We start from the raw sequence: 24,103 nt of genomic DNA on the forward strand, positions 1-24,103 counted from the left end.
AGTTGTAGGAATTCTTGTAGTTTTCCTTGGTTTGTAAAGTTTAACTCTATAAAAGAAAATGTTTATGTTGGGGTGTAAATTAAAATAAGTACACTTAAAGTCTCTCGTAAGATGAAAAATTATGACATTGATTAACCTTAAAGGTGGCTAATAAGATTTTGGTCAAGTAACAGATATAGAAATTTTAACAGATGATCATTTAAACTTACTTGTGTTCATTGAATGATTAACCCTTACCCTGCTAAATTTCTATAAGGAACTTGTCCATCTTTCAATTTGGACAGTACCATTAACTGTTAAAAGGGGTGCTTGCCAAAAAGATACTGACTGAATGGCAAACAGTGCAGACTATGATCAGACTGCATGGATGTGCAGGCTGATCTTGGTCTGCACTGGTCGCAAAGGCAGAATCACTTGCCGCCAGCAGGCTAATACACTTTCAGTGGAGGTATTTTTAGTAGCTATTCTACTCACCCTGGTGTCGGCCTCGGCGTCACACCTTGGTTAAAGTTTTGCATGCAAGTACATATGGCTATCATTTAAAGGCATATAGCTTTCAAACTTATTTTTTCTTTTTCTAGGTCAATTATCAATCTGACTGGGTCAAGTCCCATAACTCTGACATGTATTTTGAGCAAATCATGCCCCCTTTTGGACTTAGAAAATCCTGGTTTAAGTTTTACATGCAAGTTACTATCTCCAAAACTAATGCAGATATTGAATTGAAACTTCACATGTGTCTTTGGGGTTATAAAACTGGTTGATAGCATCAAGTCCCATAACTCTGACCTGCATTTTGGCCAAATTATGCCCCCTTTTGGACTTAGAAAATCCTGGTTAAAGTTTTGCGTGCAAGTACATACAGCTATTACTAAAAGGCATATAGATTTGAAACTTATTTTTTCCTTTTCTAGATCAATTACCAACCTCACTGGGTCAAGTCCCATAACTCTGACTTATGCCCCCTTTTGGACTTAGAAAATTCTGGTTAAAGTTTTACATGCAAGTTACTATCTCCAAAACTAATGCAGATACTGGATTGAGACTTTATAGATATTTTAACATTTAGGTTAATATTTTCCTGCTTCTAGGACAATAATTCGATTAGTCGAGCATTGGCTGTCTTACAGACAGCTCTTGTTAAAATTTGGTTTTCCTATTCAGGTTTCCAAGCCAAGCTATTTTAGCATATATATAAATTTAACATACTTTGCCTAAGAAATGATATGAATGTAAGATTTGTTACATTATATTTGTCAAAGATTTACATTGACAAATATACAAAAAATGTGTAGGTAGCAGAAGCTCATTGGAAAAATGCAAGTTTGTTAGTTAAGTTTTACCTCCCTTTACCTATCTTGGTTGCTCAACCAGGATATGCTGGAAATAAATAAATTTGTGAGCTTTACACTGTTTTAAAACTTCCCTTTTGGTTCAGATTGTTGATTAATTCTAATAGCTATCAAAGGCAAATGTAAATTAGAAAATATATTGAAATCAAACTTTGAATTCTCCCATATTAAAGAAGAGCCATTACAAAATTCTATAAAACATAATAAAATATACATTTGTAGTAAGTATGTAAATGTATGTAATCATTAAATTAATCTCTAACAGAATATACTAAAAATGAAAAATTTCATAAAAAGTTGTTTAATTTCTCAAAAAGCATTTATCAGTGTGAAAGTCCTTTTTAAAGTTACTGCACACGTTCATTTTCTTCCATGAAACCACCATCTGTCTTTGAGTGTTAGTTGTTTTTGCAACATTGAATTAATTCATGGCTTTAACAATTATTGCAGGGATACAAAAAATACTTGTCAAGGATATTTGTAAAGGCAGGTTATATGTTATCTGAAGATACAAGAATTCAAATATCTCAAGATGCCGTGCAGAAAGAAAAGACTGCTAAAGAGAAAGAGGAAAAAACTTTTACTGATGTTTATACTTGTAGAGAGGTAATTTTCATGTTTTAAGCTTTACTTTAAGCTGTACTTTCTTATAGTGACGATGTTTATAAGTGTGAATCTATCTGCAATATTTCCAGAATGGTGCCCATTTTTAGTCCCCTACCAGTGGATCACTAAAAGGGACTATAGGAATGCTGTCTGGACGGTCGTCTGCCCGTCCACAAAATTTAATCTGGATCCTGCAATTACTCAAAAAGTATTCAATCTAGGTTCATAAATGGGCGGTTATACGTTGGGCGTCATAATTGCACGAGAGCACAGCCCGAGTGAAATTAATTGTAAGACGTATTACAGCCTGAGTGTATAAATAGTGTTAAAACACTCTTTTGCTATAAATTATTTCGATTCTAATATGTCTTTAAACTAAAACAGTGGATAAAATATAGAAGCGCTCTTTCCTGGTCGCAACAAAAACTTTGACGTCACCACATGTTAACGGGACATCATTCTAGCATAAGAGTGTTTTTAACAGAGACAAGCATGTTAGAATTTACATTGTTTACACTCTAGCACCTTCATTTCTTCACCGATCCAAAACATATTTACATAGTGTATGTATTGCCATAAGATCTTGGATGAGTTCAATTTTGAACAAAATCAAACAAGTAGGACCAGAGTTATGGGCCCGTGATTTACAAAAATTGCTATATTTCACATTGTTTTGCATTTTTCTTTCTTCACTAGTCCTAATCATGTGTAAGTGATCGATTTGAAGGTTCAAGTAAATGTCTTCAGGTGGTCTCAGATTATAAAGGTAGATAACTCTGACTGGCTTTATTTCAAATTACCTCACTTTGTTTTTAAGTAAAATGAAAATCTTTTGGTAACTACTTGCATGATTGGTTCCAAATTTCATTTATGTGATCAAGTGGACCCAGACAATCAGGGTATGTAACTCCAGAGTGAATTTTTGACAAATAACCTCCCTTTATTTTATTTTGAATGGATCAAAGGAAAATCTTGTTAACACTCTGGAGACCACAATTGAAGATTAAAACTCATGAGAATTGGTCAGAATGTTTGTCTGGATGAATTCTAGGTCAAGTTTGAATATGGGTCATCTGGGATTAAAAAACTAGGTCACCCGATCAAATCAAAGAAAAACTGTGTATGTGCAATAGGAGCTGCATTTTTAGCTCACCTGAGCTAAAGGCTCATGGTGGGCTTTTGTGACCGCTCAATGTCCATCGTGCGTTGTGTGTCCGTCAACATTTTCTAAAATAATCTTCTTCTTGAAAACCACTTGGCAGAATTACACCAAACTTCACAGGAATGATCCTTTCAAAATTGTTCAAAGAATTGAATTCCATGCAGAATTCTGATTGCCATGGCAACCGAAAGGAAAACTTTAAAAATCTTCTTGTCCAAAACCTCAAGGTGAGGAGCCTTGATATTTGGCTTGTGACATCATCTAATGGTCCTCTATGAAGATTGTTTGAAAAGAGGCCCCATCCCAGGGATCCCAAGTTTTACATAGACTTATATAGGAGAAAACTTTAAAAATCTTCTTGTCTACAACCACAGGACCTAGGCCTTTGATATTTGATATGTAGCATTGCCTTGTGGTCCTCAACCAAAATTATTCCAATTATTACCCTGGGGTGAAGAGGCCCTGCCCCGGGGGTCTCAAGTTTTACATAGACTTATATAAGAAAAAAACTTTAAAAATCTTCTTGTCTGAAACTGCAAGGCATAGGCTTTTGATATTTGGTATGTTGCCTTCTTGCCTAGTGTTCCTCTACCAAAATTGTTCAAATTATGCTCCTGGGTTGAAAGGAGGCCCTGCCCAGAGGTCCCAAGTTTAACATAGACTTATATAGGAAAAAAAATATTCTTGTCTGAAAGTTCAAGGCCTAGGCCTTTGATATTTGGTATGTAGCATTGCCTAGTGGACCTCTAACACGATTGTTCAAATTATGCCCCTGGGGTGAAAAGAGGCCCCGCCCTGGGGGTCACTTGTTATATGACTTATATAGGAAAAATTACTTCGAAAATTATCAGATCGTATTTTCCAGACTTTTTAAGTATAATTACCTGATGACCCCAAGTGATTAGGGGTCACCTTACTGTGACCTTGACCTACTGACCTACTTTCTTGTTTTTTAAGATACAGCCTTGAAATTTGGATGACATCTACAGTTTTGCACACCGATCTTAAAACTGACTTTCAGTGACCATGAATGTGACCTCCTGACCTACTTTCTTAATATTTTAGCATCAGTTTGCAATTTGAAACATGTGGCTCATATTACTCAGGTGAGCGATTCAGAGACATCATGACCCTCTTGTTTACTTGATATACATGAAATTTGATCAGAATGATTTTCAATGAAATCTAGGGCAAGTTCGAATCTGGGTCATCTGGGGTCAAAAACTAGGTCACCTGGTTTAATCAAAGAAAAAACCTTGTGTTGCCAATAAGGGCTGCATTTTTCATTTGATGTGCATGAAACTTGACAGAATATTTGTTCTTATGAAGTCTTGGATTGTTTTGAATTTGGGTCACTTGGGGTCAAAAACTAGGTCACTAGATCAGATCAAAGGAGAAGCTTGTTTACACTCTAGAGGCCACTTTTTTGCTTCAATCTTCCCAAAACTTTTATCATAATGTTTTTTTTCATGAAATCTTGGACGAGTTTTAATCTGGGTCATGTGGAATCAAAAACTAGGTCACTAGGTCAAATCAAAGAAAATGCTTGTTTACATTCAACAGGCCACGTTTTTTGGTCCAATCTTAATGAAAATTGGTCAGAATATTTGTCTCCATGAAATCACTAAGACAAACATGTCTACACTGTTATGGTGTGTTACTCAGGTGAGTGACCTAGGGCCATCTTGGCCCTCTTGTTGTATGTAAGCTTTATCTTAGTACCCACAAATGGGAATCGATTGAAACTTCACACACTTGTTCACTGTCATGATCTGACATGCAGTACACAGGTTCCATAACTCTACTTCTTTACTTTTACAAAGTTATGCCCCTTTTTTGACTTAGCAGTTTGTTGGTTAAGTTTTTGTATGTAAGCTGGTTTCTCAGTACCCACAAATGGGAATAGATTGAAACTTCTCACAATTGTCCATTGTCATAAGCTGATATGCAATGTACAAGTTCCATAACCCTGTTTTGCAATTTCATAAAATTATGCTCCTTTATCGACTTTAATATTCATTAAATTGACAAGACTGTTGAATAGTTTATCGTTGCTGTCCTCCGACAGCTCTTGTTTGAAAGGTTGTCACTGTTTTGTTTGTATACAGAATGTATTATTTAAATGCAAATTTATTTCAGGAATACCAGAAATTGGAGGCAGAAGTGCAAAATTTACGTGACTTACTGGCTGAGAAAGAAAGTAAGTTTCTGTTTCTGTATTTTTAGCTCACCTGAGCCAAAGGCTCTAGAGGTCCCTTACATAGACTTATATAGGGAAAAACTTAGAAAATCATCTTATACAAAACCACATGGTCTAGAGCTATGCTATTTTGTATGCAGCATGTGTGGTAGTCTTTTACCAAGATTGCTCAAACTATCCCCTGGGGTTAAAACTGGCCCGAAGTGGGAGGGGGGGCACATGGTTTAAATAGACATGTATAACGAAAAACCTTTTAAAAAATTCTTGTTGAAGTTACACGATAGTAATTTGGACCACCTGCATAATTTTTATGCCTCCAGCATCTACTGATGCGGGAGGCATATAGTGATTGTCCTGTCCGTTCGTCCATCCGTCCGTCCGTACGAGGTTAACCAAATGGGACCGTTTCGTCTAGCATCAATACCCCTTACTAGAATGACTTGATACTAATACAGATGTAACCTGTGACCATTCCTCATCTTCAGACATCATCTGACCTTGACCTTATTTTGGACTTAGGTTGCTTTATATGGGCCATCTCTTGGTTAACCAAATGGGACGGTTTCGTCTAGCATCAATACCCCTTACAAGAATGAATTGATACTAATACAGATGTAAACTGTGACAATTCCTCATCTTCAAACATCACCTTACCTCAGTTTGACCTTGACCTTGACCTCGTTTTGAACTTAGGTTCAAAATCTATCGACAAGGATGCCACTGGGGGCATCAAGCGTTTATTGAACGCAGCTCCTTGGTGTGCCCCCCATGAGTGGTGGGGGCATATAGATTTGGTCTTGTCCGTCCGTCTGTGCATCCGTCCGTCCGTCCGAAGTTTGTGACGCGCCTAGCTCGAAAAGTATTTGATATAAATTGATGAAACCTTGCATGAGTCTTTATCATGATATGAACTTGTGCACCTCCTATTTTTCGTCTGGCTCCGCCCCCTATTTTCAGAGTTATGGCCCCTGAAATAGTCAAAAATGCACATTTTTACCTTGTGACACGCCTAGCTCAAAAAGTATTTGATATAGATTCATGAAACCTTGCATGAGTCTTAATCATGATATGAACTTGTGCACCTCCTATTTTTCGTCTGGCTCCGCCCCCTATTTTCAGAGTTATGGCCCCTGAAATAGTCAAAAATGCACATTTTTACCTTGTGACACGCCTAGCTCAAAAGTATTTGATATAGATTCATGAAACCTTGCATGAGTCTTAATCATGATATGAACTTGCGCACCTCCTATTTTTCATTTGGGTCCGTCCCCTATTTTCAGAGTTATGGCCCCTGAAATAGTCAAAAATGCACATTTTCACCTTGTGACATGACTAGCTCAAAAAGTATTTGATATAGATTCATGAAATCTTGCATGAGTCTTAATCATGATATGAATTTGCACACCTCCTATTTTTCATTTGGGTTTGTCCCCTATTTTTAGAGTTATGGCCCCTGAAATAGTCAAAAATGTACATTTTTACTTTGTGACGCACCTAGCTCAAAAAGTATTTAATATAAATGGTTGAAAACTTGCATAAGTCTTAATCATGATATAAACTTGCACACCTCTAATTTTTTGGCTGGCTCCACCCCCTATTTTTAAAGTTATGGCCCCTGAAATAGCAAAAAATGCACTTTTTCACCTAATTTTGTGCCTAGCTCAAAAAGTATTTGATGTAAATTCAGAAAACCTTGCTGGAGTCTTTATCGTGATGTGACCTTGCAACCTTGGCATTCTTCTTAAGAATCTTAGCTCTTATTACAGAGTTGTGGCCCTTGAAATAGCCAAAATAGTGAATTCTTTGTTTGTGATGCACATAGCTCAAAAAGTATATGGCCTAGAATAATGAATCCTTTTCATAAAATGTTTGTTGAGGCTATACCCTCAAACTGAGACTACAAACATTTGAATTATTGCCCCTTATTTGTGACAAATGTACCAGTGGGGGGCACACCCTGTGTCCTACAGACGCATTCTAGTTTATACAGATTTAAATACTCACCTTGAATAGTTTTAATCATTACCTCCTGAACTACTTTCTTGTTTTTGAAAGCACAGCATAGAAATTTGGACTACATGATTATTGTATAACTTCTGATACAGTCTTTAATATTGTTAAACTTGACCTACTGACCTACTTTCTTGTTTTTAAAGCTGCAGCAAAGAGATTTGGACCACCTGTATAATTTTTAACAGATTTCAGTTGTTATCTTGAATAAGCTTTACCAATACCTACTCACCTAGTTTTTTGTTTCTGAAGCTTTAGCAAAGAAATTTGTTCAAGCAAGCAACTAAACCCAGGTGAGCGATATAGGGCCATCATGGCCCTCTTGTCCGGCAGTGCAAACAAAGAATTGTACAATGAAAACCTCCAACCATAACAGCGTCAAGACAAAAGTAAAGCTGCTTCTGTTTTGAGGAGTTTCTAAGTCAGCTCTAGGGGTTATTTTCATGAGGAGGAACATATTTCAGACTATATTACATTAATTTCTTTTTTACAATGCGTAAATATGATAACTTTTAATAAATGAAACATAAATATCACGATATGTTTGATCAAATAAGTGATAAGTTTGCATATAAACTTTGGGGAAAAAATATGGTCAGATGTACATGTAGGACTTTAACCTACAACCCTGATATTGGCAGCTAAACGCTTTGTCCACACAGCTACCTGCACATGCGACAGTATATCAATTAAGAATTATATACGGTATGTAATAGTAATATTGGTATTTATGTTCGGGCATCAAAAACTAATTTTTGGAAATATACGGAATATTCATGAGTGACAGGTCAATACTGTAGGATGTTTTCATAGGACTGACGATTTCTTGCTTAAAGATACACTAGAACCAAATTTCATATTTTGAAGATCTGAATAAATACCTCACACACTACATGTAAACATATGAGCCGCACCATGAGAAAACCAACATAGTGCGTTCGCAACCAGCATGGATCCAGACCAGCCTATGCATCCGTGCAGTCTGGTCAAGATCCATGCTGTTCACTTTCAAAGCCTATTGCAATTAGAGAAACCGTTAGCAAACAACATGGATCCTGACCAGACTGCGCAGATGCGCAGGCTGGTCTGGATCCATGCTGGTCGCAAATGCACTATGTTGGTTTTCTCATGGTGTGGCTCATATAGATACAGAAAATATGTAAATTATTTCAGTGACAATGCATATATGATCAAGAATAACAACAAATGCATGCACAACTATTTATCATTTTACAACATAAAAAACAACATTAAAACAACACTAAAATTTTGTATACAATTGAACACCTGCTTACCTTAAAATAATAAAAAATCCTTTAAACAGAGAGTCTTGACAATAAAAGAAAACACTGTCAAAGGTACAGTTTATGGAACATGATTATTTTGATAGTGACTGACAAAAAAATTTCCTAATTTTGCGGCATGCAAAAATCATGAAATGCAATAAATGTCTCTCAGTTGAACATAACAAATGGTGATTTAAGTACACTAAATGAGCTGCGCCATGAGAAAACTAACATAGTGCATTTGCGACCAGCATGGATCCAGACCAGCCTGCGTATCCGCTCAGTCTGGTCAGGATCCATGCTGTTCGCTAATGGTTTCTCTAATTGCAGGATGCGCAGGCTGGTCTGGATCCATGCTGGTCGCAAATGCACTATGCTGGTTTTCTCCTGGTGTGGCTCATAAACAGTTTGGATGCTTTCAAAAGATCATTAAAAACACACTTTTTTTCGAGGTCTATTGAAACTAACTTTGCACTGGAAAACAAGCGGTTGTATGACTGTGCAATAGAAGTTACTTACTGATGTTTAGTGTTCTTTAAAATATCTAGTATGATTAATATGTAGAGTCAAACCTGATTCTAGTTAACTACTTTCTAATGTTGATACATTTTTAAATATATGTTTTTTAGTTGTATTGTGTGTCCATATCATTCTGTTATACATGTATGTAGTTATACCCCCACAAAACGAAGTTTGGGGGGTATATAGGAGTGAGCTTGGCGGTAGGTCGGTCCGTTGGTTTTGCATGGTTTCCGGATGATAACTCAAGAAAGGCTTGACCAATTTAAATAATTTTTGGTATACAGGTGTAACATCAGAAAATACAGGTCAAGTTCGAATTTGGGATCAGTAGGTCAAAGGTCAAGGTCACAGTGACCCTGAACAGTTAAACGGTTTCCGGATGATAACTTGAGAATGCTTGGGCCTAGGATCATAAATTTTGGTACACAGGTGTAACATCATGAAATGCAGGTCAAGTTCGACTTTGAGGTCTGTAGGTCAAAGGTCAAGGTCACAGTGACTCGGAACAGTTAAATGGTTTCCGGATGATAACTTGAGAACGCTTGGGCCTAGGATCATAAATTTTGGTACACAGGTGTAACATCATGAAAAGCAGGTCAAGTTCGACTTTGAGGTCTGTAGGTCAAAGGTCAAGGTCACAGTGACTCGGAACAGTTAAATGATTTCCAGATGATAACTAAAGAACGCTTGGGCCTAGGATCATAAATTTTGGTACACAGGTGTAACATCATGAAATACAGGTCCAGTTCTACTTTGAGGTCAGTAGGTCAAAGATCAAGGTCACAGTGACTTGGAACAGTTAAACGGTTTCCGGATGATAACTTGAGAGTGCTTGGGCCTAGGATCATGAAAATTGATAGGAAAGTTGGTTATGACTAGCAGATGACCCCTAATGATTTTGAGGTCAGTAGGTCACAGGTCAAGGTCACAGTGACCCGGAACATTTATACAGTTTTCGGACAATAACTTGAGAATGCTTGGGACTAGGATCAGGAAACTTAATCTGGAGGTTGGTCATGTCAAGCAGATGACCCATATTGATTTTGAGTTCCAAAGGTCAAAGGTCATTTGAACCTTTTACAGACAATAACTTGAGAACGCTTAGGCGGAGGATCATGAAACTTCATAGGGAGGTTGATCATGACTAGCAGATGACCTCTATTGATTTTGTGGTCTGTAGGTCGAAGGTCAAGCAAGTTCGGCTTTGACATTGGCTTAGTTCTGTTACAAGGCCATATTGTGGGGGTATAATTCGTCACTCCTGTGACAACTCTAGTTTGTACAGCACTTTTGAACGTTTATTTTATAGATGAAAAGAGCGCTATAAAAGTCTGGTAAATAATAATAATGATATAATTAATAAGTTCATATGTATTAACAGTACTATGCATTAGGTTTAAAACAGTATACACTTGATACATGTAAAACTAAACACAGTATAACTGTGTACTGCCACTAAAAACTGACTGCCATTGTAATACAGTTTATTAGAATGTAGCTCTACAAAGTTACAAACACTATTAATTTCTATATTTGATGAAGTTGAATTCATTTGATGGAGGTTTTCTACATTTGAAGTAAATATCAAAGCCGAATTATTTTAGTGAAAGGTGGGCATTTGAAAAAAAGATTTTGTGTTCATTTGGTGGTGTTTTGTAGTTTATTCACCTTCACAGTTCTTATATCTCCTTTTCTTTTACAGATAATGAAAGAGCGTATGATCACCACGGAATGGGGGATGATTATATCCATATGAATGACTAGACAGGAGTTTATCTACCATGACAGTTTGTGCAATATATTATTTGGGTGGGCATTCCATGTATGAAATCCAGGGCATTCCTTGGTTCAGTTGTGTACTGTGAGAGTAAAGACCGGTTCGGTTTGTTATTTTTTTTTTGAGGAGGAATACTTGGAAGCACTGCAGTTTACACATCTTGAATTTGACTTAAACATGTGAGACATGTACTAGTGTATGAAATTTGGTGCCAGGACAATACACATTGGTCCTCCATGGCTGTGTGGTTATGGTGGCTGACTACAGATAACTTTACCCACTCTTCTTTTGATTCAAGCCCTGCTAGGATCTACCCTGGTGTTCACCCCTACCAGTATAATGGCCGGAGATGCACCATATGGGTCTTTCTCCACTGTTAAGTGTCACTTAACACTCGACAAAAAACAGAAACAAAAATTTTACATTTCAGTTGGTAACGTGAATTGTAGTTTATGTTTATCTTGTGTCTATCGAAAAGACAGTGGCACATGCAGTTTTTTGAATGACAATAGTATATTCGTTGGAAGCAGTAAAGAAAGGTGATTTTGAATTTTGCAAGATTTGTTATAAATTATTTGTCACTTTCAGGGACTACCTTAGCCTGGAAAATTAGGGAGAAGTGACTTCTCCCTCCTGTGGAAATAGGGAGAAGTTTTGAAATTTTGGGAGAAGTTCAGCAGACGTGAGGCAGGACATTGCTTACATGCATTTAATAACAATAATAATGTTTATTCAGTTCCATTTGTAGTATTATCTTTTTATGACATAAATAAAAATTGTGCAATGTTTCAACAATACAGTACATATTTGCACTGTTTTACTGCAAAATCTTTCCTCATATAACTATTACTTAATATTTCTTGGATTTCTTCCTTCCTAGAGCAGCTTTTTCTCGCATGTGAGCATTTTGAGTTTAAAATTTTTATATGTTGTTCCTTCAATTTGACAAACTACAGAGTTTAAAAAACTCTCAAACTTACAATGAAATGTTATTTATATTGATCAGTAGATAAAAGACTTAAAAATCAGGGGCAGTATTTTTTAAAACTACATATTTTGACATAAAAAATCTAAAATTTGGTTAAGTGTAATACCTCCCTTTAACACATTTCAAAATGTACTAAAAGAGTTGTCTGCTATTTTTATCAAACAACAAATTTAATAGTTTGTCAAGGGCCTTATATTTAACATATATGTTTTTAATGAAAGAGAAATGCAGATTAAAATGATTAGTAAGCAGATCCCGATTGAAAAATAAACGTCGGGAGTAACGGGTAGTCTACATTGTGATGGCAATAAAAATTTCGAAACGATTTTTATCCGAAACCATGAATTACTGGATAAGACATCTCCTTATAAAGTACCGAGGGCGTGCGGTTGACCCGAGGTTCCGTGTTTTGACCCGCGAAAATCAAGAAAAACTCGAATTTGACCCGCACAAAAAAAAGTGTCCCGTGCGTCGGCTCGATCCGCGATATGCGTCTCGAGTTCGAAAGTTCTGCTTTGTCAATCAAAATCTCGGTGAATTTCAATTTCAATACTGTTCGCCGCCACAAACGGAATTATGACAGTAGGCGGAGCATCGTATGTTAATTAGCTACTGACAGATGTCAATCACGTAATTAGGTTTGTAATTCGGAAGTTAATTATCGCTGTTTTACGAAGTTTTCGGGCTCTCTGATCTCCGATTTCGGTCAACTTCAATTATTACTCTTTCGTTCTTTAATTATCGTGTACTGCAATCACATTAAATGCAAACAATTAGCAGCTTATTCTGCGGCGTCAATCTGAAATCGAGTGATCATCTTTTGTTGTCATGGACACGTTTCGCCGCGTGCCTCCAGGTGACATCCTGTGTATTGCGTATTGTGTTTACAGACTTTACATAACTGAGATGTATAATCTCGGCGCACTTTATTGTCGATTATGTTTTCCTTTCATCCATTTTTAGGGCGACTTGAACTTCGCTTTTCTGGGCGGGAAGGGCGAAGTGAAATATTTTAAAGCGAAGTTATCGCTCAACTTCGCCTAAAACGCAGTCCCTGCACTTTGGTTTTGCCAAAGAGAAATGAATCTCAATATTATAAAAATGCTCGTAATTAAATTTTATGTTATCTACTAAATTGTTACCCTGTGTCATACATGTAAGCCTACACACAAAGAACATTATCATATTTAATTTTGAAGTTCAGCTCAACCATCAGAAAATTTTAGTAGAGCTTTTGTTATCACACTTTTGCTGACATATGCAACAGTGTCTGCATCACAAAAGTTTTGGATGTAAGCAGTTTTCTCAAACACTACTAGACCACATACCAGGTACTATCATAAGTAGGCTTCATAGGACAAATAATTTAATTCTTAACTTATATTTGGCAACTGTTTAACTTAGACATTTTTGTGTAAGTTTTGCTTGTAAGCATATTTCTTAGAAACTGCGGGGCCAAATGCTTTCATACTTCAGCATTATGTAGGCAACTTCAAATTGCAAGTTGCGTAACTTTACCTTTTTTTGTCAAAATTTTGCACCTTTAGATTTTTGTGAAAGTTTTGCATGTAGCATTTTTCAGACAACACTTTTCAACAAAGCCTAAATTTACATTTTTTATTTTATGAGAAAACATACATTTATAAATAAATTATTAGGTCAAGTTGATGTGGAGGAATATGGATATTTATATGAGGGTTTTGAATGTATTGTGACTTTTGTGTAATTGTTTTTGCCTTTCGCCGTCTGTCTGTCCATCTGTCCCCATTAAGCTTGTCCGGCTTTCACATGTCAAACTGCTAGCCGAATTTCAACAAAACTTCACAGGAGTGATCAATACCAAGCCTAGTTGTGCATGTCATCGGCACATTCCGCTTCGCTGAACAAAATGGTCACATGAGCTAAAATTAGAAAAATCTTGTCCGGCTTTCACAGGTCAAACTGCTGGCCGGATTTTGACGAAACTTCACAGGAGTGATCAGTACCAAGCCTAGTTGTGCATATCACCGACATGTTCCACTTCACTGCACAAAATGGCCGCCAGAGCTAATCATAGAAAAATCTTGTCTGGCTTTCACAGGTCAAACTGCAACTGGATTTCGACGAAATTTCACAGGAGTGATCAGTACCAACCCTAGTTGTGCGTACCGGTATCGCTGGCACGTTCTACTTTGTTGCACAAAATGGCCACCAGAGCAAAATAAAGAAAAATCTTGTCCGGCTTTCACAGGTCAAACTGCTGGACAGATTTCGACGTAACTTCACAGGAGTGATCAGTACCAAGCCTAGTTGTGCATATCGCCGACACGTTCTACATTCCTGCACAAAATGGTGGCCAGTTGACTTTTGCCCTTCATACCAACAAACATGCCCCTCTTCTATCCTTAGAATACATAGGCGGGGGAGACATATGTTTTTGTGACAAAAGCACCTTCTAGTTGTTATTGTTGTTGTTGTGTCATGATGATATTAGCATCGATGCTTGTTTTTCAAAAGAAAAACATATTGATATGTATCATAATTTTCAGGATATGTGTCGTAGTTAAACTAGAGTTTCAACAGGGATATTATATGAAATTTATTAGCTCATCTGATTTTTTGAAAAAAAAAAGATGAGTTATTGTCATCACTTGAGCGGTTGTCAGCGTCGGCATTGCCTGGTTAAGTTTTATGTTTAGGTCAGCTTTTCTCCTAAACTATCAAAGCTATTGCTTTGAAACTTGGAACACTTGTTCACTATCATAAGCTGACCCTGTATAGCAAGAAGCATAACTCCATCTTGCTTTTTGCAAGATTTATGGCCCCTTTTGTACTTAGAAAATATCAGACTTCTTGGTTAAGTTTTATGTTTAGGTCAACTTTTCTCCTAAACTATCAAAGCTATTGCTTTGAAACTTGGAATACTTGTTCACCATCATAAGCAGACCCTGTACATCAAGAAACATAACTCCATCTTGCTTTTTGCAAGAATTATTGCCCCTTTTGGACTTAGAAAATCAGTTTTCTTGGTTAAGTTTTATGTTTAGGTCAGCTTTTATCCTAAACTATCAAAGCTATTGCTTTAAAACTTGCAACACTTGTTCACCATCATAAGCTGACCCTGTACAGCAAAAAACATAACTCCATCCTGCTTTTTGCAAGATTTATGGCCCCTTTTGGACTTAAAAAATATCAGATTTCTTGGTTAAGTTTTATGTTTAGGTCAACTTTTTCTCTTAAACTATCAAAGCTATTGCTTTGAAACTTGCAACACTTGTTCACCATCATAAGCTGACCCTGTACAGCAAGCAACATAACTCCATCCTGCTTTTTGCAATAATTATCGCCCCTTTTGGACTTAGAAAATCATTTTCTTGGTTGAGTATTATGTTTAAGTCAACTTTTCTCATAAACTATCAAAGCTATTGCTTTAAAACTTGCAACAGTTTTTCACCATCATAAGTGGACACTGTACATCAAGAAACATAACTCTATCCTGCTTTTTGCTAAAATGATGGCCCTTTTTAGTCTTAGAAAATCATGGGTAGGACAATATTTCTATTATACAAAAAAAATCAGATGAGCGTCAGCACCCGCAAGGCGGTGCTCTTGTTTTATATCAGTCATAAACATTACTTGTGGTGATAACAGTCTCCAAATTTTCAGGAAGTATGTGATGTCCACAAAATTCTGGTAAAGTTGCTTTAAGGACTTGTACATAGTTGATGGTTTTGAACTGTTTGACTTTCTTAGTACACTGAACAAAACTGCAAAATACTCTTGATGCCATGTTTATTGAACATAGTAGTAGAATGCTTAGATATAGTCCAAGTAAACTTAACTATATGATTTTAGGATGAATCAGTAATTTCTACAGTGATATTTTTTCTGTTATTGAAATAAAAAAAATTCTGGTTTCCTGTAGATTAGTTAATAATATTTGTATTGTATTCTTTATGGATTTTTTTTTTTTTTTTGTAAGTTGAGTGTCTTTCAAATTCAGAACTATCGTGAATAATTAGTAGCATTATCTCTAAAAGAGGAGAAAGCCAAGAAGCTGTAACAGTAAACAGTCAGATAAAGTCTTGCCTAATAAAGTGTCATGTAAAAGGGATGCTAAAGTAATCAGTTCAACTTAACCCTTATCATGCTGGACACGACTGCTTCTGCCTTTGCGACCAGTGTAGATCTTGATCAGCCTGCACATCTGTGGCAGTCTGATCATAATCTGCACTGTTTGCCATTCAGTCAGTATTTTTTGGTAAGCACCCCTTTTAACAGTTGAAAGATGTTCTTCATAGAAAGTTAGCAGGGTAAGAGATGATACAATAATTTGGTAGTATATGATTTTCTATAGACTGAATATGTTTTCTTTCTGTACTGGCTGGGAACCACTTTCTGGACAAAATTCTGTCGTTGTTTTCTCTTTCATTATTTTCTTAGACATCATTGGATGAAATCCAAACTTACACCACATTATTAAACTTCAGCTCCTACTACAACCATAAAAGTCACCATTTAGACTTAGTGACATAAAATGTAATATTTCTTTTGGGGCCCAATGTTAGTAAATATCTATGTAGGGTAAACCAGTTATCAGGACAAATATTTTTAAGATGATTGACAGTTATTTTGAAGAAAAAAAAACTAAATATGTTTTTGTCTTATTTTGATGTTTCCAACAATAACTATACATGGTAACCCACTTTGAAAGCAGCAGAAGCCAACACCTTATGTATATATTGGATATTGTCTTACACAATCACTTATTGTAATAATTCAAATATACATGTATAATATATTGATATAGCACAGACATCAGACCAGTTTTAAAAAAATCAATACTGTGAAGTTAAAAAGTAACTTGTATGGTAATCATAAATGGAAAAAACTGTTTGATTCTTGCTACCCAGCTTGGTACCTCAACAATTTAAAAAATTGCTTGTACGCAGCGCTGTCTACATGCCCCATTGCTGCAGAAAATTATTTTGTTAATACAGGTGATTATCACATTAGAGCTTTCCCATGTTTACATAAATACTTCTTTGTGAAAAAATTGTTTCCTTGTTGATACAAAAATTAAACATCCCAATTACAGGGTTAAATAATTCCATAAATAATGATTATTCTAGAATTTAGTTCGAACCAGTACATCACTATTTCAAGTTTTGATCGGTGAATGATGAGTTGTAGACCATACTATACATAGTAAAAACATTTGAGCCGCACCATGAGAAAACCAACATAGTGCATTTGCGACCAGCATGGATCAAGACCAGCCTTCGCGAACAGCTTGGATCCTGACCAGACTGCGCAGATGCGCAGGCTGGTCTGGATCCATGCTGGTCGCAAATGCACTATGTTGGTTTTCTCATGGTGCGGCTCATTTACTGTACTTAAATCACCTTATGTTATGTTCAATTGAGAGACATTTATTGCATTTCGTGATTTTTGCATGCTGCAAAATTGGGAAATTGTCAGTCACTATCAAAATAATCATGTTCCATAAACTGTACCTTTGACAGTGTTTTCTTTTATTGTCAAGACTCTCTGTTTAAAGGACTTTAATTATTTTGAGGTAAACAGGTGTTCAATTGTATGCAGAATTTTAGTGTTGTTTTAATGTTGTTTTTTATGTTGTAAAATGATAAACAGTTGTGCATGCATTTGTTGTTATTCTTGATCATATATGCATTGTCATTGAAATAATTTACATATTTGAAGGTTATTTTTGTGGGAGAATTCTTATGTTATTTTACAACATATTTCGTGAAATGTTCACATTCCATTGATATGATAGAGGGCCTGCTGTGATAATAACAATAAAGAACAAAATATGAAGAAAGTGTTGTTCTTTCTTTTTAGCTCCTATGCGGAGAATAGTGGGGCTATTCTACTCGCCCCAGCGTCAGCGTGAGCTTTCTTGGTTAAAGTTTTTCGGCAACCTTTGTTTTTCTCTGTTACTATTTCTTATATCTTACTGTAACTTCACATAAACATTATCCAGCATACAAAAAAAGAATGTGCAGGGGCTGGGCCCATTATACCCAAGGTGTTATACGTAAGTTATTTTTAAGGTTAAAGTTTTTCAGCAACGTTTCTTTTTCTGTCATATCTTTGTTACTATTGCTTAATATATCTTACTGTAAGTTCACATAAACATTGTCCAGCATACAAACAAAGTATGTGCAGGGGCTGGGCCAATTATACCCAAGGTCAAGGTCACCAAGGTGTTATACTTAGGTTATTTTTAAGGACACGTCACGGCTGAGATAGTTTAGCATTATTAAAATACACAATCGGTTTTGAAATTGTGTTTCCAATACATGTGCTCATTAGATAAATCCTATGTGAAAATAAGGGATGTGTTTTGTATGATTGCAACACTGTGAGTTGCTCTAATTGGTGACAAATGACTGAAGCAATAGGAATTCGTATGTGACATGGATAGACAAAACAACTGCGAGGTAACAATATATTCTTTTATTGTTTTAATTTATGAGTTGTAAGCTACAATATAGAATACCCATTTTATGAAAATCAAAATGGAAGTTAGAAATAACAGAAAAAAAATTAATTAGGTCATGAGTCATCATATACCTGTCAAAATTTGTCATTAGTTTTCAGGAGCTGTCAAAATTATTTTTATCTCTATTCTGCAAATGCATTGTTTTTGATAGTATCTTGGTCAGATATTGTAGTGTGTAACTTACTTTACATACCACATTAATATTTATGCTTGAAATTGCTTTGTTGAGCTCACCGAAGTCACATGAATTTCTATTGTTTTAGTTTATTGTCTGTTATAAAGGTACCAAATCTCAATATTAAGATATAAGAATTGTTCCTTTCTGGTAGACGAAGGAAACTATTTGGTTGAATCATAAAATAACGGTTTTTGGAAAGAACTGAATATTCTTTGGTTTTTTGTTATTCACCGGAAATTCAAAACGTGACATCACCTTAAGGTTAAAGTTTTTCGGCAACCTTTGTTTTTCTGTCATATCTTTGTTACTATTGCTTAAATCTTACTGTAACTTCACATAAACATTGTCTGGCGTACAAAGTATGTACAGGGGCTAGGTCCATTATAACCAAGGTCAATGTCACCAAGGTGTTATACTTGGAATTATTTTCATGTTAATTTTTCGAAAGCTTCGTTTATAGACATATCTTTGGTACTTTAAAAGATAAAGACTTGAAATTAAAAATATTTCTTTATAATCACCTGCATGTGTGGTTACAATCCCCATAACTCTTATTGTATTTTTGACAGAATTATGCCCCTTTCATACTTAAAGTTTTTTGGCAATTTGCTTTCTGGATATAACTTTAGTACAATATAAGATAATGACTTGAAACTTAAAATGTATCTTTATCATCATCAGCTGCATGTGTGGTAACAATCCCCATAACTTTGATTTGTATTTTTGACCAAATTATGCCCCTTTTATACTTAAATTTTTTGACAGACTTCGTTTTCTGGACATAACTTTGGTACTATATAAGATAATGACTTGAAACTCAAAATATATCTTTACCGTCATCATCAGTATCCCTTCCATACTTGACCTTTAACCCCTCTGAGTAGTAGGGTCTTTTTATGTCTTTGTGTATCTTCGTTTAAAAGTAGAGGACTCTTATTGAGACATAAATTCATTTGAGTCAAATCGCCGAATAGTGGAGCGTTTAGTTTGATTGTGCGAAGAATAGGTAGAGCTATTATTGCACTCGCCCATTTGTGTCTGCATCCAGATTTGGTCAAGTGTTGCATGTAAGCTAGTATTGTGATATCCAGTTATGGGAATGAATTGGGAATTAACACACTTATTCACTGTGATAATCTGGCAGGTTCCTCAAATTATTTTGATATTTTTCCCTGTTTATGCGCCAGTTTTTGAAAACGGACGTGTCATGTGATGACACATGCATCTGTTTGTCCATCATATTTCTTTTTCCAAATGATTACTCAATAACCATTCAAGGTATTGACTTTAAGCTTAACATATAGGTAGGTGGCGATGAAACGATGTAAAGAGCTTATGAAACAGGTCAGTAGGTCAACGGTCAAGGTCACAGATGTAGCTTAAAGGTCAAATATGTCATTCATATTTTGTGCCGGGAGCATAACTTTATAACTATTTTAAGGTTTTGACTTCAACCTTAGCATATAGGTAGATGTACCACATCTGAAGGTCAAGGACACAGCTACGTCAAGTATGGCTGTCGTATTTTGTGTCCAGAGCATAACTTGATAATCAATCGAACTTTAAACTTGGAATATAGGTGGGTGGCGATGAGGTGATTTGAGGAGTGCAACAATTCTCACCATTCACCCCGCCCAATCTCCACACACATTAAGCCTTCACCCCCCCCCCCCCCCACTCCCCCTCCCCCTCCCCCCTCCCCCCACACACACGCACATTAAAAACAAATATCAGTTTTAGTTTCATGTGCCTTACGATTCCTCCTTTGCCACAATAGACCCCCTCCACCCACACACCCAGATAAAAAATTTCTTTGAAATTTCACTTTCTTCTACTCTGATCTAGAACTCGGGGCGCATATTGCCCCACTTTGCGGAGCTCTTATTCGACTTGGCAATCATTGAGAGATTGCTAGGTATCATTATACCACAATATACAAAGTTGTGCCATGCATATAGTTTTTGTATAATGATTATTTACACTTTATGAACAAATGCCAGTTATGAAAGACAGGCGCGTCAGTGACGATATAAAATGTTGAAAGGCGGAAGTTTATCGATCAAATTAGGATCTTACAAATTTATTTTTCCTAATGATGTATGGATATTAAGTGAGATTGTTACACATTTTATCAATTTGTAAAGTTTTTTTTATAAATTGAATAAGTTGCGCTATCGGAAATCTCAGTGATATCTTTACAATTAGTTATCTCACCAAGAACACACAACTCCAGTCACTAGGTCCAAGTTCAAGGTCACTGGAGGTCCAAGGTTAAATTGCTTAACTTTACGGCCGTTCCATATCAGATTCTTTACAACTGCTCGGAAGATTTTCATAAAACTATTTATCTCATAAAGACGACGAGCAGAGCGCAAAAAACACAAGATCGAGGTTACACGAGGAGGTCAAATGTCAAATAATTCAACTGAATGCTCCATATCGTCAAAACTGTTTGGATTTTTCATAAACTACCTCATCAAGACAACGTGCAGAGTAGCTCTCTTTAGTCGGTTCAAAAGCTATCATGAGCTTTTGTTGTACCTGTTTGCTATCTTGCCGACTTTAAATAAATCTTATCTTAGAGCATTCCCATGTCACTAAGTCCAATTTCACATTTAAAGGTCAAATATTAAATAGCTCATATTCTTGTTCATTCGATAGATATCTATCTTCTAAACCGTTGGAATGAATATCATAAAATTAGCATCAGCGTCAGGGCTATTAATCGCCTTTAGTGATAGCTCTAGTTCCCTTAGGCCTAGAAGCCTGTGGCGACAAACATAGCACTATAATATTAACGAACATTCTTAGAAGCCTCTTGATAAATATTCAAAGATGGGCTGAGAAGGGTACATGTAAGCTTGATATAACATTATATGGTGTTTGCGGAGAGGACGCTTTACTTCATATCACGAATAAATTAGAATTCAAAAATCCATTAATTACTTAACAAACTGTCCATATATTAACTCTCCATACGCTTCGTAGTTTTAAATACTATTGAACTAAGCAACGACTTGCCAGTCGGGTAACTTCCCTTTCCGCCTTATTTGTTTTAAAGTAGTCACCTGCAGCCAGATTGCGACACTCCCCTGGCTGGCTGCTTCAGGACTGACTGTATAGTGCAGCGATTTGAGTATAAATGGTGAATAGGTAGTTAAACCGTTGAAAATTATTGTTTGTTTTTCTTTCAAAAGTGAGACGTGTAAAGTTGATACTTTTATGACACATCAGAACAAATGTAAACACAATTAGCAAATGTGATCTTCTGTTATATGAACTTGTTTACTGACAAGGCCACTGAACAAAAAAACATTAGCGCACTACAGCAGGGAAATATATACGCTATCGAAGCCTTAAATTGTCCCATATATTATTCCTAGACAAAATTCAAAAGCATTGGAACTGTGTAAGTATTCATAAGTTTTCATCAAAGCAAGAGTCATGCGTAACGGGCTGAGATATTATGTAGAAGGCGGACCGACTTTGTGGTTCGAATCCCGGCTCTTGCCAGACGTCTTTAGATAATTATACAGACGTGATTTACAAAAAAAAAAATGATTTTCAACATTATTTTATGCTTTAAATATATCCCAAATATTAACAGAAAGGAAAAACATTCAAACAGTTGTATTAATCCATATTATTAAATTAAAACACAAAAAAGCATGAACTAGTACCCATGCTTCCATTGAGATACGGTAAAAGGAGCCCCCGCCGTAATCGTCGTGATAGAATTAAAATTACAAACGCTTAAACATTTAATTATATCAAGGATTTAGCAATGTCCGTTATAAAATGAAGAGTAAATTGAATACTCTGGTACAAAAAAAGCTATTCTACGTAGTTTTGCATATCCAGCCTTACTAACGAAGCTGACTTGTCCCTTATTCCTATTAAGGAGCCAAACGCTACCAATACAATCTCCACGCAGTTTGTTGTTTATTATCACAAAGTCGGCATCTTACACCGATGCGTCGATAATTATGCTCTGTTGTGAATATTACCAGCACTGAGTTTCAATCATGCATCTACGAGAAGGAAGGCCCTTCAATCGGATGCAATGCAATGCCTGAATGCGAGAGGGGTGGCGTAGAAATGATTAAACAGTCCATGGTGCCTGAATATTTTTTGCACGGGTTTAGTGTACCTTATGTAACTCTTGAGATCTATCAATCTCTGTGTTACAATGTATTTTGTCAGCAATGGTGCCCCTAACTATAAATACAGGCCGTTTGATAACGGCCATTTAGATTATCCAAGCATAAGCTTTAGCTGTGGCACTGAAATGGTTTTCCATGGCAATGTTACAGTGTCTACTGGTCAATGTGGTCAAAAGATGTGGCCAGACCAAGCCACAAAAAAGCGAAAAACGGTTTAGTCGGGAGGCTGGACCGTTATTATTCATGGACGCTTACAATTTTATATGCTGATTCTCAATTAAAGGAGGGATCGTGCATCATAATTGCGACTTAACCATGTCTATTTGATATTTCATCTAGGAATGGCAATAAGCGTTGGAATTCAAATTCAATCGTTTTCCAAAACCATTTGAAAAGGCAATGAGAGTTCTGCCGAAACGGAATTTTCGTCAAATCAAGGTCTAAAATTCTTTGTTGATATTTTCCCATCTCGATATTACAGGAATTTAGGTTACCTTTTAATACATGTATCTGCAAAAGAATGTTCTTAGACACGAGAGACAACTACGTCACTATTTTTCTTTATTTCAAGGAAATTTGCTTATTTGTATTAAAATAAATGAATGTATATATATTTAAAAAAAAAAAAAAAAAAGTTATTGTATGTTTCGAATTTGTTGCAATTTCGGAATGTCATTAAAGACGCATATTGTTTAAAAATATAATTATATTTTTAAAATGTACATCTAACTTTAAAAAAAAAACGTACTATCGCTATTTGTGAAATATAAACAATGATTAAGGAAGTCTACGTAAGACCAGTAATCCGGAAATACACTGAAGACCGTCTGACGGTGACTCCAGCATAATTTAAATTTTCATATGCGGTCTTGGTTCACGAAATTACTTGTGGTTGCAGCTATTAGCCAATAAATATAAAATGTATCTATTAATTTAAATTCTGTTATGATTTACACAATGGACGCGGTGTCAGTTTAATTAAGTTATGAACAACAAGTAGCCGATAGGTTAACAGCAGACTGGTAAAGATATATACGATTATTTCCGTCAAAACGAAATTACTGGCGATGCAGTTACAACTTCGAATATGTTTCAAAACAGTTCATCATAAGCTATTTGTCCTCCAACTCCGATCCATATGGGGAAGTTGTGAGTAAATTAATAAGGAAAGCGTACTGATAAACTTCCGGACTCATAAAAATCGGCGGTCCATAGACTGAGCTATTGGCATGTCTGCCGTTCAATACAGATAGGTAAAACTCCGAAATTGATTTCCAGTGTCATGTGATAAAACAGGAATTAAATTGTCGGTCAAAAGTGTAAACAATTTGCTCTTTGGTTCCTTGGACAT

General features: G+C 35.9%; 1 protein-coding gene across 1 annotated transcript in view; it reads left to right on the plus strand.

Annotated features, from left to right (window-relative positions):
* LOC123564953 (N-acetylglucosamine-1-phosphotransferase subunit gamma-like) overlaps positions 1-17,723 on the plus strand; it is a 31,222-nt gene extending 13,499 nt beyond the window's left edge. The window contains exons 7-9 of the mRNA XM_045358883.2: positions 1,803-1,958; positions 5,260-5,320; positions 10,841-17,723. Coding sequence (XP_045214818.2) covers positions 1,803-1,958; positions 5,260-5,320; positions 10,841-10,902 — 279 coding nt within the window. The 3' untranslated portion in view covers positions 10,903-17,723. The remainder of the gene's footprint in view (positions 1-1,802; positions 1,959-5,259; positions 5,321-10,840) is intronic.
* Positions 17,724-24,103: the final 6,380 nt, after the last annotated feature.

Source organism: Mercenaria mercenaria, chromosome 2 (genome assembly GCF_021730395.1).
Source record: "Mercenaria mercenaria strain notata chromosome 2, MADL_Memer_1, whole genome shotgun sequence".
NCBI classification, from domain to species: Eukaryota; Metazoa; Mollusca; class Bivalvia; order Venerida; family Veneridae; genus Mercenaria; species Mercenaria mercenaria.